At 42.8% G+C, this 17,625-nt stretch overlaps 1 protein-coding gene across 7 annotated transcripts in view; it reads left to right on the top strand.

Annotated features, from left to right (window-relative positions):
* The first annotated feature begins 6,195 nt into the window (after positions 1–6,195).
* The window catches only part of SCN8A (sodium voltage-gated channel alpha subunit 8), a 98,719-nt gene continuing 87,289 nt past the window's right edge, over positions 6,196–17,625 (top strand). For all 7 annotated transcript variants that reach the window (XM_061621753.1, XM_061621754.1, XM_061621757.1 and 4 more), the window contains exon 1: positions 6,196–6,465. In XM_061621753.1, the coding sequence (XP_061477737.1) occupies positions 6,196–6,465 (270 nt within the window). The remainder of the gene's footprint in view (positions 6,466–17,625) is intronic.

Genomic DNA, 17,625 nt, shown 5'->3' with positions numbered 1-17,625 from the left:
AAAATAAAGGGAAGATACAAGCCCTGGAGATTGGAACAAATGTGGAATTGGAAAAAGATCTGGAGTTTATGGATTTTAGAAATAAAATCTACTGTTTGGAATTTAACGTTATCTCTGAAGAAATTAATGAAGATATTAGAGATAAAGTTATCAATGGCTTGGATAATCTTCTGGACTGGAATGATGTGATGGAGCTTGATATAGAGAAAATCTATGGAATTAACTGCAGCCATGTGACAATGGAAAAACTCTTAAGAGATGAGCCAGTGCATTTTGTAAAAAAGAAGAACACAGATATGACTTTACAACAGTATTTCAGCAACTTATTCAGAATGGATGGCAAGAAAATATTTGGGATAGAGGAAATTCCCATCAGACTCTTATTATATGACTATGGCTACAACAGCAAGATTATTATGGAATACTGATAATGGAAGATTGGACACTGAAATTACTGGACTTAACAGGACTATTGAAGATGGAAGATGGAACTAATAGGGATAATGGAATAATGGCTATTGAAATTATTGGACCTAACAGATTCTGATGAGATGGATTAATCGAAATGTTTATTTGGACTATGGTTATGACAATAAGATTATTATAATTATTAACGAGATGGATTAATTGACATGTTTATTTGGAGAAAAATTGATAGATATATTTCTTAAAGAATTGAAACCTCTCTTTGACTTTTTGTGGAAAGAATAAAGTAATGTTTATGAGATTTGATGATTAATTAAGATAACTACTGGAGGAAAGTGATTTTATAATATGATTTAAGAGACAGGATTGTTATATATTGTAGACCTATAACTGATTTGATATGTGACAAATGGGAAGTCAACATTTTATTTTATTTTTGTTTAATCATTTTTGTTTTGTTTTGTTTTTTGTCTTTGAATGTTTTATGATTTTGTTTTCTATGTTTTATGAAAATTTGAATAAAAATTATTGTAAAAAAAAAGAAAAGGTTTCCAGTTTTCATTATCAATGGAAAAACACTGAAGATGTAAAGGCACAATAGCCAGGGCCTGAAAGGAAACAGGGACAGCAGACTTTGAGGGTGGGGTAAATCTGAGTAGAGTTTTATAGCAAGGCCATAATATCACATAAGCCCCTGCACTTATTTTTTAAACTGGCTTGTCCCACTGATTTCCTTACATTTGTAATGTTGTAATGTTTGTAATGTTGAAGAGTATGGGATTAATCCTCCCTATCTCCTGGGAGACATTAGAAATTTCAAATGGTGGAATGGTCCACCAGTGTCCAGGGTATAGTTGACCTGATTAAGAGTTCTGCTTGTGAGGCCTTGGGCAAAATCACTCTGTATTTTTCTATGATTGCTTGCTCTGTTGGCTTTATAAGACTGGAGGTGAGATTTCATCAGTGATACTATAAATGAGGATGAAACATGCTTCCATTGACAAGTATTGCATGCTTGTTCTGGATAAACTACAATAGTCATTTCTCAGAAGTAAATATCACACTGCCTCATACTTACTGCTGTCAGCCAATTAAAGAATTTTTGGTTGATCAATCATATTATGTTTAACTGATTAATCTATTTATTAGTCCAATTTAAACACTTGTACATATTACAAAACCTCAAAATAAGTTTATATATATATATATATGCCAAAGGAAGTAGAGGATTTTAAAAAGAGAGAAAAACTACCACCCTATCTGCTCTGGTCATCTTTTCTTTTTTGTTATCTGTTACAGCAACAAACCAGAGCTAAAATAGCCTCAGAAATAAACAGGCAGTGCCTTTGCATTTGTGGCCTTATCAAATAAATTTGCCCCTCTAATGAATCAAGAAAAGCTTTAGACAGTTAATCTGCCAATTAAAGGCTGTAGCCTTACTCATTTTGAATTTAGTTGTTCAAATCAAGCCATTGGCTGCCCATATCCCCAGACAGTCCAATATGCAACACCTCTTCACACAGATTAGAACATTTGTGCATGTATGTGCTCTATTTTTTCCACCTGTTTTCAGGGTGGCATATCCTCACAACAACCCTGTGAGGTAGGTTAGGGCAGCTGAGGGATTGTAACTGGCCCAAGGTCATATAGGGAGCTTTGCGGCTGAGTGGGGATGTGAACGTGGATATCTCTGATCATAGTTCAGCATTCTAGTTGCTACACCACAATAATACACTCTTGTTAAGGTTATGCTAGGCTTAGGTATCTTCAGTGGCATCTTGGCTAAGAGTGGGAAGGAAGGAAGGCTGGGATATCTTACTGATGGTGATGTCTGACTTCATGCTGGAATAGCTGCATCATAATGCTTTGGCCCTGTAAGGTTTAATTGGCTTCAAGGAATTTGTTGAATCATCATTCCTTATTCAAGAGGTCCTTGCTAGCCAGCTAGTAAGCAATGAGCATGTGAGAAAGCGTGTGTATGTTTGGGTATGTCTTTATTTTTCTGAATATATGTATATCCTCTGTGTTCGTTTTTACAAGTTAGTCCATCTGTGTCTGGTATACAGCAACAACCTTGTTTCTGCACCTAAAACCCTCTGCCCATCCAGCAGCTGGACTGCTCCCTTAAATGCCAAAGCTCGTGTGCTCTGTTGTATTCAGTCTGCAGTGCTGCAGTGCCATTGCATCAGTGCATGGCTTCTAGAATTCCACTCCCCTTCCTTCAGTGTGAAAAGCTCAAATCGTCAGCCCTGAATTATGGATTCATCCTCCATTCTCCTTCCTGTTTCTCCAGCAAAGGTGTCAAGCTACAAAGAAAGGAGGGGGGTGCTTGTGTATCTCTGTGTGTGTGTGTGTGTGTTCTGCATAGGAGCATCAGATGCAGACAAACTCCATTTTTCTGACTCATGCCTATTATTCGATCTGAGAGTACGTCATAGCTGGTTGGAGCCCTTTTTGTTGGGGACACTGTGCAGTCCCTGCTGAATGCAAACTTAATTCTCCAGACTCATCCTTCAAACAAATATGTGTTTGTTTGCTGTTCTTTATGCCTGCCCCAATTTCTTTTTAAACAGAATCTCCCTTTAAAAATCATATGTATTTTTTTACTAGCAAGGGAAATTTGCCATCTGTTTGGGGGGAGGGAGGAGGTTTGTGTTAAATTCATTTCAGTAAAAGAAAACTAGTTTTGGCCTTGCTATGCATAGAGCCCTACTGGAGTCAGAAGTAGGGTTGCCAACGGATCAGTAAAAAACCCAAATTGCTCTTGTACCTGGAGCAACAGCCTCACTTGCAGAAATCAGTAGGTGAAGGTTTTTGCTACATGAAGATAAGCATTTTGATCTGCTTAAGTCTGCAAGATCAATCTGCTGTTATAGAGCTTGGAAAAGTTACTTTTTTGAACAACAACTCCCATCAGCCCCAGCCAGCATGGCGCTGGCTTGGGCTGATGGGAGTTGTAGTTCAAAAAAGTAACTTTTCCAAGCTCTGCACCCAACCTATGCGGTTAAGGCACAGAAGCAAGGGCTGGTTTTAAAAAAACAAAGAAAGGCTACCCTAGTCACAAGTGGTAGCCACTTGTCTCCCACAAAAGACTTGCATGTAATAATGTAATACTAGGGAATTCAACTGGCCATTCATACGATTGTTGTGTGCAGGTTATACTTGGTACTCTATGGATACTGAATAGTGAGAATTATTTGCTTAAAAAATATTTATTGTTATTTCTAAACATCTGAAAAGTGAGGACCTTCTTTCCCTCCCTGCCTAGGCTTGTATGGGAGATGAACTCAGCCCCTCTTGGACCCAAAGGAAGATGCATGCCCGGCCTAGACCAACGCTAGTGAACCTTTGGCCCTCCAGATGTTGTTGGACTTAAAGTCCTGTCATCCCTGCTATTGACCGTGCTGGCTGCAGCTTATGGGAATTAAGACTAACAACATCAGGAGGGCTACAATTTCCCCATCCCCGGCCCAGCCCAACAAACCCACCCCATAAAATGTTTTAAAGGTTAAAATTCAAGTATTGCTGATCCAAACTTACCTGGGACATAAGGCTCTTTTATAGCTGCTTCATCTAGTCCTAACTCAAATACATTTCAGTTTCCAACAGCATGAGTAATATAAAGAGATTGTGGGGCTTGATCCTGTATAGTAGAATCTTTAACTGTTCTAGAGAGAAGTGTAAAAGGAGCTGAATTAGGGTGATCTGTTAGTTTAAAATGCTGACTGAGAATGTGGACAAAAGAGATTAATTTCTTGCTTAGTACCCTATAGGATTTCAAGCAGCTCGACAGAAAGGAAAGGGAAAATATACTACGGCAAATCAGTCTACATTTGAAGAAGTTTCACACGTAAATTTGGGCTCCTCCTCAGTCCCCACCACCATGGAATTCACTTGTCCCTGACTCAAAAGCCACCTAAACTAGCTGAGGTATTTTAACATTTGCTTTCAGAAAAACTCCAAATTGGAGATGTATGTAGCTAAATACATATATGCACATATTAAAATGTGTGCATATGAGCATGTGCATAATTAGATCAGGGCCAAAAACATCAGCCTTGTGCCACTACTTCCACATAACAGCGTTAAGAAAGAGATTCAGACCCTTGGTTACCATCCATTCAGGCCAAAATTACAGTACTGTTGTTATTGTTTTGTTCTAATATTAGATTGGCCATGCTCAAACCTCATGGTAAGCAATACACCATGATTTATCACACACAACCTGATCGCATCCACTTTGTTCCTCCCTGCTAGAGCTGGGGAGAAACAAGCTATGATCCCTGGCTTAGTGTTACCTCTGAACAAGGGATTGTGGTTTGTTTCATTTCCAGTAAACCATGATCTGAAGCCATGGTTTCTTCCAGGTTTGGACATAACACTAAGCCGGGGAGCCGGGGATCATGGTTTGTTTACTGTGTTCATTATCAGGGAGGAGTAGAAAAATCCAGATAAGTCCATTCATGGCAAACCATTAAATGTGGTTTACAGTGACACAAAAATAGGGCCATTGTGTTGCTGCTGAACTCTTGTATACAAAGCTGAAGTTGCCCACCTTAATATACTTGCAAACAAGCTGAGTTCTTGTGAGGAGCTCTGGTTCAAACTAACACAGTGGTTTTCAATATTTCTGCTTTCAGAGAAGCCTTTCCAAATTGACTCATCTGCCAAGGAAGCCCCAAGCATCTGCCATGGAACTCCTGTGCAATGCAAAGAATTCTGGGGCATGCTCAGTTCCTGCTGAACTCTGGCCAAGCCAGCTGGGCTTATCGGTGGCTTTGTATAACTGAGACTGCAACATAGAACATACTTAATGCTATCCTGTGGGTATATACTGTCAGGGAAAATTAGCAATGGAGGATGAAGGGTCTTTCAGGGTAGCTTGCTCATCATTAGGTAACTCCTTATTGAGGAACCTCAGAAAGCTGAGAAACTCCAGGACTCTCCAGAACACCACCTTGAAAAGCACTGATTTAACAGCTCAGCTTTTGCAAACCTTACCATGCTTCTCTTTAAGCATTAGCAAATTTTTAGGGAAACACCAGTGAACATCACTTGAGATGGAACTGCCCAGAAAGAAAACAGTAACAGGAGGAACATAAGATTAAAAAGCCATGGAAAGGCTGATCAGCATTAACGTTGAAAAGCTATCTCAGAAGAGGCAGAGCCGTCAGGGCAGTGCTAGGTACCATAAAATGCTGTAGTAAAGAGGTCACCTACATTATATGCCATTTTGCATTATTTCTATCATGGGTCAGCAAGCTTGGCAATCTCAATTGTTCTTAAACTATTAGGGATGGAGAACAAAGATGGAGAAACGGTGTCCCTTCAGATGTTGTTGGACTACAACTCTGAACAGCTCTGACCTTTGACCATGCTGGCTGAGGTTAATGGGCATTGTAGTCCAACAATATCTGGAGGGCCACAGGTTCCCCACCCCTGGTTTAAGTGAAGGACTTGAGACAATTAGCTAATCAAATATCCCCAAGTCTCAGGCATCTTTTAAAGACACAGAAAATGTTCCTAAAATAGTTTAACAATCCCCTTGAAGAAGATGGAAATGGTGGGTGGTAGAGCCAACGCAAGAGTTGGTAGTATCTCACTGGGGATGTTGCTGAACTGGGCTCACTCCTTCTTCCCTCCGAAATTATTTATCCAACCACCACTATGTTTATGATTCGACTTGTGACTTTTGTCATGTTCTCTCCCATACAGAGCTGACCTATCCCGGGCGCAACATTACTAAAGAAGTTTCTGCAGGATGAAAAAATGGCAGGGCGGCTGCTTGCACCAGGCCCTGATAGTTTTCGACCTTTCACTCCAGAATCTCTGGCTAACATCGAGAAGCGCATTGCAGAAGAAAAGAAGAAGCACCCTAAACAAGACAGCAGTCACAGAGATGATGACGAAGAGAACAAACCAAAACCAAACAGTGACCTGGAGGCAGGGAAGAATTTGCCGTTCATCTATGGGGATATCCCAAAAGGCCTGGTTGCTGTGCCACTGGAGGACTTTGACCCTTACTATATGACACAGAAAGTGAGTCAGCAGGACCCAGCCTATTTAAAAAGCCACAGGTTTGGGTGGCTGGAGTCTCCTTATGACTCCAGCTGCATTTGAAAGGGGGCAAAGGGGACAATTTTATGGCCTTTGCGAATATGAATTTTCTCTTCTTTTTTTTAGGGTTAGGGAAGAAATATATCAGATAATTTGATGGGGTTGCCGATAGGTTTGCAAAATTTGGACACAGCTTGATGCGTAGCTTAAGACATTCTAGAAGTCAGCACATCTAGTGAGGAGGCAGATAAACACAAGGGAGGAGTGGCAAAGGATGCTGGGAAGAGGAATGGCTTTTATTTGCAGTCAGTCCATCTCAGCCAGGAGGGGAAAAACATGCCATAGTGTTCTAAGTCCAGCGCTTTTCAGGCCAATTCATCCTAATTAGATATTTGCTTTCTATCCATGGTGACTTTTTAAATCATAATGAACAGAGATGAAATGTATGTAGGTCTGAGGAAGAGAGAGGCTGAGTGCTCCATCATATTGCCTAGAAACAGATTTAGCTCATCACTTCAAATGCTTCCCAAAGACTATTGGATCCGGGTGTGTGGTGGTTGATGGAACATTTCCTCAGTCACTTCATCACCTTGATGCATAGTTTAGACTAACGAAAGATGGTCACCACCACCACATATTGAACATAAGCCTCAAAGTGGTTGTGGAATTTGGCTGCCTGATTTCCTCTAAAGTAGTGTGTGTGTGTATGTGGGTGTGGGTGTGTAGTCTTAAACTTTGCCATAATGCTTTGCATGGAAAATTAATGGTGCATATTGAAGACTTTTCATATAACTTTACTTAACCCACTCTTAACAGTCTCATTATGCTCTATCAGGGCAGTTAAACAGTCCATTTCACAACCACCCCAGTGTAGTAGCCAGTGTGTGCCTTAACTATATGCAACTTGGTATTATAAATGGAGGTGGTTGTGTGATAACCAATGATGTTCACAAAAGTATATGCCTATTGGGTTTTAGAAGGCTCCTGTAAATGAACCTAAGTGCATAAGAAGAGCCCTGCTAGATCAGACCATCTAATCATAGAATCATAGAGTAGTAGAATTGGAAGGGGCTTATAAGGCCATTGAGTCCAACCTCCTGCTCAGTGCAGGAATCCAACTTAAGGCGTATCCAACAAGTAGCTGTCCAGCTGCCTCTTGAATGCCTCCAGTGTTGTCATATTGTCCTAAGGTAATTGGTTCTATTGTCATACTACTCTAAAAGTTAGGAAGTTCAGACAAAATCTGGCTTCCTATAACTTAAGCTGATTATTCCATGTCCTGCACTCTGGGATGATTGAGAAGCAATTGTGGTCCTCCTCTGTGTGATAGCCTTTTAAAGTCCAAGGGTGGGGAACCTCCAGATGTTGCTGAACTACAACTCCCATCAGCCCCAGCTTGCATGGCCAATAGTTCAGCAACATCTGGAGGGCCAAATGTTCCCCACACCTGATTGAGTTCAACATCCTGTTTCCCGCTGTGGCCAGCCAGATGCTTCTGAGGAGCCCACCAGAAAGGCATGAAGGCAATGGCTCCCTCCTGTTGTTGCTCTCCAGCAATTGGTGCTCAATCAATTGATGCTCTGAAACTTGGAGGCTACAGAAATCCACCATACCTAGTAGCCATTTGTAGACTTCTTCTTCATGAAATTATCTGTCTTTCCCCCACTATTTCAGTGGATGCTTATCAGAATTCCAGTCTGTGTTAGAGATCTGTATGGCTACAGAACCAATAGATGAGGGTTATGTCAGGGTGGAAAAGATACAATCATATGGACTATGAAAAACAAAAGTGGTTTGTCAGATAGCATCCAGAAGTGTCCCAGCCCAGAGTATGTATGCTACAAAGAACAAAAAGAGGGAGGGAAGGAGGAAGGATTACAGCTCAGAATTGCTAAAGCTATCCAGGTAGCTGCTTAGATTTCTACATGAATCTACCTCTCTTTGCCATTTCAAAGCTCTCTGAGGGGCCAGCTGGTCATATTTTTAGCAGTTGAAAGGGATCAGTGGTTCCCGTTGATCAGCAGAAGGGAGAGGCATGTAATTCTTGTTAAGGTGCTAGAATCTGGAGGGCCTCCATCTCTACATTCCCAGGTCCTGACACCCATCAAAGCCAGCAGCCTATGCTGCCACTCACAGTCTCTGCTTGCTGTTTCCCGCTCTGTCCAGCCTTCTGTTTGGCATACCTGGAGAAAAGGGCATTATTAGGCAAAGTCCAGGGCTGTTAAAATCCCAGCCACCCACCATCTTAATTTCCCAGAAACATATGCAAATTTTATGCACATATGTATCATGGGCCTGTGCCCTCAAGCCCTTTAAGAACCTAGCAACACCCCTATCTGGGGACCAGGAATTACACCATGCAGAGTGGTTTCCTATTTAGAGTTGCTTTTGGAGTTTCCCTCCCTCAAAGGCTTCCCTCAGATTTTTCTTCTCCCAAGAGTTAATCTGCCCTCTCTCTCTCTTTTCTTCCTCCAACAGACACTCTTAACCAGAGCTTGGAAAAGTTTTTTGGACTACAACTCCCATCAGTCCACTCCAGTGGCCATGCTGGCAGGGGCTGATGGGAGTTGTAGTTTCAAAAAAGTAACTTTTCCAGGCTCTGCTCTTAACTGTCAACATCACATTCTGCATTATTTCCTGTGCTTTCATCACCTTGAATGTGCAAGGCGTCCTTCAAACTGATATGCTCAGAATGTAACAGATGCTCATTTGAATAAAGCAAAGCAAAAACCATGGCAGATAGGGTCTATCATGGGGAATGCTTCACCATTTGTAGACTATTGGGCCACCTGGCTAATTATTAGCTATGGTTTGTGTGGATCCTAGTGGTTTCAGAACCAGGTCAATTATGCCACAGAAGGAGAAGGATGATTGTGATTACTTAGGCCATAATAAGACATTAGTTGGCAGACACAAGCATGGGCACTGATTGCTACCTAACAGTTGCAAAACAGTGAGGGCCAGTCCTACTATTAGGCAGTTTGAGGCCACTGCCCCAGGTATAGGATGCTGGGGTGGGGGAGAGGGCTGCAAGGAGCAGTAGTGAGGTGTTGGAAGACAAAGTGTCCCTGTATCTCCTAAGCCACTGTTCTTCAATGTTGGGTCCCCAGATGTTCTTGGACTACAATTCCCACTAGCCACTGGTCAAGGGATCAAGGGGGTTGTAGTACAACAACATCTGTGGACCCAAAGTTGAAGAACACTGTCCTAAACTAGCTTGCTGCCCTCAGGTACAGTAGCACCAGCACTGAAGTAAGTTTCAGCTGCTAGTCCGGTTGATTACATGGAAGGGGGTCGGGGACCATCTTGGCCATCACCTCAGGCAGCAAAATGTTGGGCCAACCCTGATCTGAAAGGAGAAAGAAGCAGAGCTTGGAAAAGTTACTTTTTTGAACTACAACTCCCATCAGCCCAATCCAGTGGCCATGGTGGCTGGGGCTGATGGGAGTTGTAGTTCAAAAAAGTAACTTTTCCAAGCTCTGGAAAGAAGCAGTAGTGTGTTAAACTTTTCTTCATTGCTGTTCCATGCAATGCAGCAAATGTGGATATGGGAATCTGTGGCTACAGGGAAAGCAGCTGAGAAATGTTTCAGGCAGGGATTTTATTTTGTTTTATTTATTTGTTTTGTTTATTATTTGATTTATATCCTGCCCTTCCTCCCAGCAGGAGCCCAGAGCAGATTAAACAGTCCTCATCATTTCTCCCTTATAAACTGTGACCTTTCCTGCTGCTTTGCACCTCAACAGCAACCACCAAGTTCCCAGAACTGTCTTTGCTTACTAACCATTTGGTTCTGGCCTTAATGGTGGTGCAGATATTCAGAAGGAGAGGATGAGACGCAGCAGTGCAGTTGTGTCTTTGGACAGTGTGTGTGTGTGTGTACTGCCTTCAAGTCGAGTCCGACTTATGGCGACCCTGTGAATAGGGTTTTCATGGTAAGCGGTATTCAGAGGGGGTTTTACCATTGCCTTCCTCTGACTTTGGACAGTAGAGTACAAAAAAAGTAGTTGAGAAAGGAGAGAAGTTAGCAATTGGTTGCAAAGATGCTGTTCTATGGAGGTAGAATTGAACCTGGAAAGCATGATGCTGCACGTCTCTGGATTCTGTTCCTCTCATTGTTGAGGGCCAGGACATTTTCGTGAATAACGCTGTTTAGAATGGGAAGTAGTGTTAAAGTTAACTTTTTTAGGCTTGAAAAAATCCCTTGGGGAAAATAAAAACGTTTCACAACACACAATCTTTTTTTAAAAAAATGCTGATGCGGTGCATGATTCTGCAGCAGCTGTTATTGCCCTTGTTTGAGTTGCCCTCATTCTGATTTGGCTTCATGCCATGTGATTATGCGGGCAGGAACACACTCACTGTTCGGCTGGTTCCCTTGCATCTCCACTTCTCATCTGAAAATGGGGGCACAAGATGCTAGTCAAGCCCTGCCCCTTTTTACTGTAAAACTTGGTGAGAGCAACTTAAGTGCATTTGTTAAAAAAAACATTCACCTCCAAAGAGATTTTGCATCCGAGTGGCAGATCAACCCATTCCCCCTCCAGGTGTGGCTAATGGAAACGCTTTGCTCTGGCAACTAATGTGTTCACCGCCTGAGATTATATCTGAAATCAAACTAAGGTGAAAGTAATGTTTTCTGCCCTCAATCTGGCATCTTGTGAATCAAGGACAAGGGGAATATGGCACCCAGTGGGGAATGTAATAGATGTCACTGGTCAATGGGGCAAATGCTCCCACCCCATGATAGAATCAAAACCTTTCCCGTCCCCAAATTTAAAGGCTATGAATAGGGTGGTGTTGGGGAATTTGCCTCAGCCCCTAATAATTATGCATAGGTCTGTTAGAGAATTGTACTCTATCAATTTTTCTATGTAGCTTCACAATCACTTGATTGTTCAGTATATAAATCAACACTGTGTTATAGACTGTGGGCTCATCTACACGGTGGTTTAGTGTGTGTTTGGTGTTATCTCATCTCCTTTTAATTCGCATGGTTCACAAGACGTTACTGGCAAACAGAAGCTATCACGCAGTTTTCCCCCTGTAAATCCATGCTAACCCAATCCATTGATAATATGAAAAGTTTAGAACAACACGGATCCACTCCGCACCACACATCTTTGAAGACTATTTGCTTTGATGGTTTTTAGTGGGTGGGTCAATCATCACTTTCAGCTAGTCCCCTTTCTCTGCCCACTAACTCTCCCATGAATTCCATTTTGTTTCCGGAGGTTTATCTAGCAACTTCTGAATGCTCTGTCCTCTTCACAGTTTGCTGCAGCCCTCCCTTCTTTCCTCCCTTTCTCCCCAAGTAAACTTCCTTCATTCCTTGTAACTAGCGATGGGAACTGGAATTGGATTTTATCATTCTTTCTCATATTCTCTGTCTTTACTGAGAGAATTTTGAAGTAACATCTCTTTGCACCTGGTTTCCAACTTTTTTCTAAAAAAATCTAAAGTGGGTTTAAAAAAAAAAAAGTTGCCTCAAACATCAATATTGATATTTTCTCAAAATATCAATATCAATATTTGATAAAATATCAATATTTTTCCAGCAGGGAAAAATTAACTAAGAAAAAGCAAGAGGCTGTAAAGAAAGGAGGGGCAGATGACCCCACTTCTTTTCAACCACCAAACTTCAGGAAGCCGTCGGGGAAGGAGGGAGTGGAAATACTGTGCAGGTCAAAAATACTTGCACATGCCCAGTAACTGAGCAACTGGAGGGAGTAAAGATGTAAAATTAGAGGGTGGGGCCATGAAGAAACAGCTACACTAATCCTTCCCAGAGGAATGCCTACTTGCGTGAATGGAAAACAACGGATTTGAAGCTACCATTGAGCACAAAGTGTGGACCTTGCAAATCTATTACAACAGTAAAAGCAGTGTATTTGCTACGAAGAAATGCTCCCATGTGGATAAGCCCTGTGGTTATAGCTCCAGCGTGAAATTTGGATTGTGGGCACCCGAGTATTTCCATTAATCTAAAAGAGGATCCTTGCATGACTGCAGCGACCAGGGACATCAAAATCAAGAGGGGGAAAAGCCTATGCAGATATACCCATACAGTGATAAAGCTCTCCGTTTACAGAAGTCTTGATTTCTTGTATTAAATCTGCACAATTCTTCAAGGAAGTATAAAGGGCCAGTTCAAATGTAGAAAAAAGTTAGCAACTTTTAGAGATTTTTTTTTAAGTAGCTTTCTCTAAAAGTACATAGATTTTGATTTCCCTCTGCTCCTGTTGGTCTCCAAATATATTTTGGCTTCTGACATTTCTATTAGTTTTTCTGTAATGTCATATTTTTAAGTTACTAAGTAAAAAGATGGAAGAAACCTGTTGGAAAGTAGCCCTGTTCACTTTGGGACTGGTGGGATTGGCATCAAACTAACCTTGAGGAAAAAGTATAGAAGCAAATGGCCCCAAACACTTCACTGCTGCACCAAGTTTAATTTGGCCAAATTAGAGTGTTGAACAGACCTGGACAACTAGTGGCACACCAAACCAAACACTGGCCATGTTCACAAATCATGCTAAACCATGACTCTTTAGAGTGCCATGCACAAGTGGGAACATGCCACAGCAAGCCTCCAGCTTGCACACTCTCCCCTACATTCTCCTTTTCCCACAGGAGTTCAGAAGTGTTCACTTCTGTGTTTACCTAACCAGCTTTCCCTGTTGTCTGGACTCAGAACTGTGGTTAACATTAAAGATGGTTAGTTTCAACGAGTCATCTTTAGAACCCAAAATCTGAAGTTGGCTTATTTGAAACTAGCCAGTTAACGCTTACCATGGTTTGTTGTTTCAGATGACACAACAAACTGTGGTTAACCAAAAGCAAAAGCTTCCAAACTCCTCTTCCCTGTCATGTAGGAGGAGGAAATGAAGTGTGTGAGCCAAAGGCTCACTGTGGCTCATTCTGTGGTTTAGCACAATGCAAATGTGGCCACAATCCTAGCTATGGATAGGCAGCTGCTTTATTTCCAAACTCAGAAGCTGACAAGGGGAAATAGGTTTTAAATGAGAGCATCTGCGAGAATGGACAAGTGGGGAGAATGTTAAATACCCCTCTTCCACCTGCTGATTCTCCTATGCAGATCCTACTTGCTTAGTATTATGAGGAAAACGTGTTTCTGTGATAGCTTCATATGTAGTTTTGCCAGGGGAAAAACTGCCTTAGAGTTCAGTCTATCTAGCACATTCCTAGATTCCCACAGCTGCTGGGAGCCTTCCAGCCTTGCTACTTAAGAGACTTAATAGAGTGCATGGTAGAGGGCTTCTCTGATTAGCGTTTAACCTAGAAGTGCTTGGGAAACAGTAGGAAAACAGGGGCCAACAAAAACATTGCCATGTAGCAAGTAAGCTTTCAGGTTAATCAGAATTCTCTGTCAGGCTGGATGTTAAGGGAGGGGAGAATGTGGCAGCCAGGAAGGAGAGGAAAGATAGTTGGCCATGGTAGTAAAGCTTCAAAGTCTGCTGTTTGTAACATCCTTAAGATGGAGTGCTGGAGGTGTTATGCAGATGTAATTAGGTTAGAATGTTAGATCATTGCTGGATGCAAAACAGTGTTCAGCTTGCACCAGGGGCTACTGGAACAAAGAAACATCATGGCTGTTGTCCCTTTGAAAATATGAAGACCAGCAATTTTGGATCTGTCTTCAGCAGTATGCAGAAAACACAGCCCCCTCGTAAGGCAGAGAGCAAAGTTGTCTTTTAAAATGAAGGCACGTTGTTTGGTAGCTAGCTGAGAACTGGGGTAAATTTGCAGTGTCGAGTGTGGAGGGGAAGGAAGATTTCCACAGGGAAATGTGCCCCTGTCAAACTAGGAGGAAAACAGTGGAAGTACAGGAGATGAGACTAACATGAATCTGTGGCTGCAGGATTGCTGAGGGACTGCACAAAGCTTGTGGCTTCAGGTTTGGAAGGGTTGGGCCTGCTAGGCCTCTGAGGCAGACTGGGGCCCACAAGGGGCAAAGGAAAGCAGGAAGCATGGCAGCTGACAGAATTTTTTGAGCCGCAGCATTGAAGGCAGTATGCCTATAAATATCAATTGCTGGACAGCACAAGTATGTGTGTAGGGGAGTGGCTGGTACTGTTGTGCTCAAGCCCTCGCTGTGGGCTTTCCATGACCGTTGGTTGGCCACTGCAAGAACAGGATGCTGGACTGGATGGGCCACTTAGCTGATCCAGCAGGACTCTTCTGACGTTCATATGACCTGTTGTAAACTATACCCAGCCTTGCCTTCCCACCTCCCAGGGGTATTTTATGGCCGCATGGCTACTCTTTCTGAGCTCAGAACACCCACAGTTGAATTCACCTGTATCATTTCCTCTTCTCCCCTGCCCCAGCCTTTGACTATGACAGTGAAGGGCCCCATCTGTCCTATACATTTCAAGGAGGAACATACCACTTTAAACAATCATGGCTTCCCCCATGAATCCTGGGTACTGTAGTTTATTAAGGGTGCAGAGAGTTAGGAGACCTCCGTTTCCCTCCCAGAGCTACCATTCCCAGAATTCCATGGGAAGAAGAATTGACTGTTAAATCACTAGCTCTGTGCAACTCTCAGCACCCTTAGCAAACTATTGCGCCCAGGATTCTTTGGGTGAAGCCATGACTGTTTCAAGGGGCATGTTATTGAAGGCTGTGATATTGGAGCAGATGGGGACTATACAGACCAGGTAGTCAACTGAACTAAGGGGTGCTGCTTGCGAAGGTTTACAGATGCGAGGAATGGCAATGCAGGCCTACCCTTGTACACAGCACTAAGCACCTTAAGGAGGCCTCAGAGGCGCAGGTAGACATACCCAAATCCTTTATGTCCCCTAAAGAAGCTTTCCCATTTAGAAATGCGTGGGAGGCCTCTGGCAGTGTGTCTTGTGAGCTGTGCAGAGAACACCATGACTGGTGGGTTTTGGGTGGTTTTTTTCCTTTCTTTCCTAGTAATAGTGAGTTACAGACAGCGCTGGGAATGTTTCTGATGAACACCTCCTCCCCCAACTTCCTGCTCTGTATGGAGAGACATTATGCCTCTTCCCCCACAAACAGTGGAATGGTACATTGCCTGATTCCATTGCTTGTTACCAGAAAGAATATACAGTAGTTCTCCAAATAACCAGCGGCTAAAGATCATCCCACAAATGTTTAAAAATCCATTTACAAAAGGAAAGAAAAAACACTCCTCTCTGAATCATCAGAAACAGCAGCTCTACCTGAACCACTGGAATGTTGCCCATGTTTTTTCTTAATGCCATTTTCTAGCATATGAAAAGCAGATCTGGCTCTTTGCTTTTAATACCAGCCAGAGAGCTTAAGTGTGGAGGCATGGCCTGACTGGCACCAAAACCATCAGAACTGGATGGCTGCATCTGTCTCTGCCTTATCCCCCAAGGCTTAAGGTAGACGATAATGTTTCTTTATTTCAGCGAGCCTCACAGCAATCCTGAGATATAGAATCACAGAGTTGGAAGGGACTTCAAAGTTCATCTAGACCAGATGTTCCCAGTCTGTGGTCTGTGGACCACCAGCGGTCTGTGAGCTTCATTCAGGTGGTTCATGGCATATCCACGCTAAATAGTCATATTGATTTTTAATTGCTCCTTTTATTTCTTACATTGTATTTTATTATATTATCATTTGAATTCTATGGAATGCAAATTGTAATACAAAAATAGTATAAGAAATAAAAGAAGCAATAAAAATGCAATTTAATATCTTGCAGCATCTAGCACAACACATTATAATTGCTATGACAGACAGAAAAAACATTAATTGGTCCACCAAGACCATCAGCAATTTTAATGTGATCAGTGGAGAAAAAAGTTTGAGAACCACTGATCTAGATCAACCCTGGGCTATAGCTCAGTGATAGAGCATCTGTATTGCTTGCAGGAGGCCCTTAGTTCAATCCCTGGTATTTCCATATAGGGCTGGGGAAAGCTCCTCTCTGAAGTCTTGGAGAGCTGCTATCAGTCAGTGTAGACTGTTGTTCTTCAACTGGTGGATCAGGACCCAATACCAGGTCATGACATGATCTAAAATGGGTTGCAACAGCAGTGCTATCACATCCAAATATATTATAGAAAATTAAGAAATAAATCTTCAAATATATGTTTGGGTTAAAGATGTGCCCCATGTCTGAAAACATTGTAGACTACTGGTGTAGACAATACTGAGCTAGGTGGACCAGAGGTCTGATTCACTATAAGGAAGCTTCCTATACTCTAATGTTCCCCTGCTGATCCAGGAATTCTACTGCTACAGCATCCCTGATAGGTGGCCTTTCAGCCTCTTCTTAAAAACCTCAAATGAAGAAGAGCCCATCAAGTTCCATGGAAGTCTTGGGCACCAGCCTGCTCCGGGCCCTGGCACATGCATGCATACATGCCCCACCTACCTACCTTTCCCTTGGTGAATGCCGCCTGTGCTGTGTGTGCATGCCTGCCATCAACCAAGATGGCAGCTGAAGCTTCCCTAAGGGGCTGATGCTGCCGCCGCCATCTTGGTTGATGGTATGCATGCATGCTACGCGCGCACATCCCTGGCATCAACCAAGATGGTGATGGGGCATTAGCCCCTTAGGGAAACCTTGGCTGCCATCTTGGTTGATGGCAGGCTTGCGCCCACAGGGCAAACAGCATTTACATCAAGGGAGAGGTAGGTGGGGCATGCAGGCGGGCGTCGTGGGCCTACATGGCAGTAGGGGGTGCCTGGGAGCTCCCTCTTACAATCCACAGCAGGGTCAGGAGCCGACGCTGCCGCGGATTGCGGGAGTGCTACCCACCCACCCTAAGGACGGACCTTTTAGGGGCCCCTTTGGACCCAGGGGCCCTTGGCCAGGGCTTGACCTGGCCACCCTCTGGTGCTGGCTCTGCCTGACATTGTCAGTTCCCTGCCCCTGCCTATGAATGCCTCTGATACAGACCATGGGCAGGGAAACTCATGCCTCAGCTCATCACATGGTGAACTGTAATGAATTGTATGGTGTGGAACAGAGACACTTGCAAGTATAAAATATAAAATTTATAAAATAGTGAGCACATATACCCAGCTCTCCCCAGTTTAAGTTCCACGTTTTATCTGGTGATCATCTTTCATTTTCAGATTGACATTCTTCTCCTTGGTCTTTTCCAGGCTTGTTGA

The sequence above is a fragment of the Rhineura floridana genome, chromosome 3, assembly GCF_030035675.1.
Source record: "Rhineura floridana isolate rRhiFlo1 chromosome 3, rRhiFlo1.hap2, whole genome shotgun sequence".
Lineage (NCBI taxonomy): Eukaryota > Metazoa > Chordata > Lepidosauria > Squamata > Rhineuridae > Rhineura > Rhineura floridana.
This window is presented reverse-complemented; position numbering and strand designations above follow the sequence as displayed.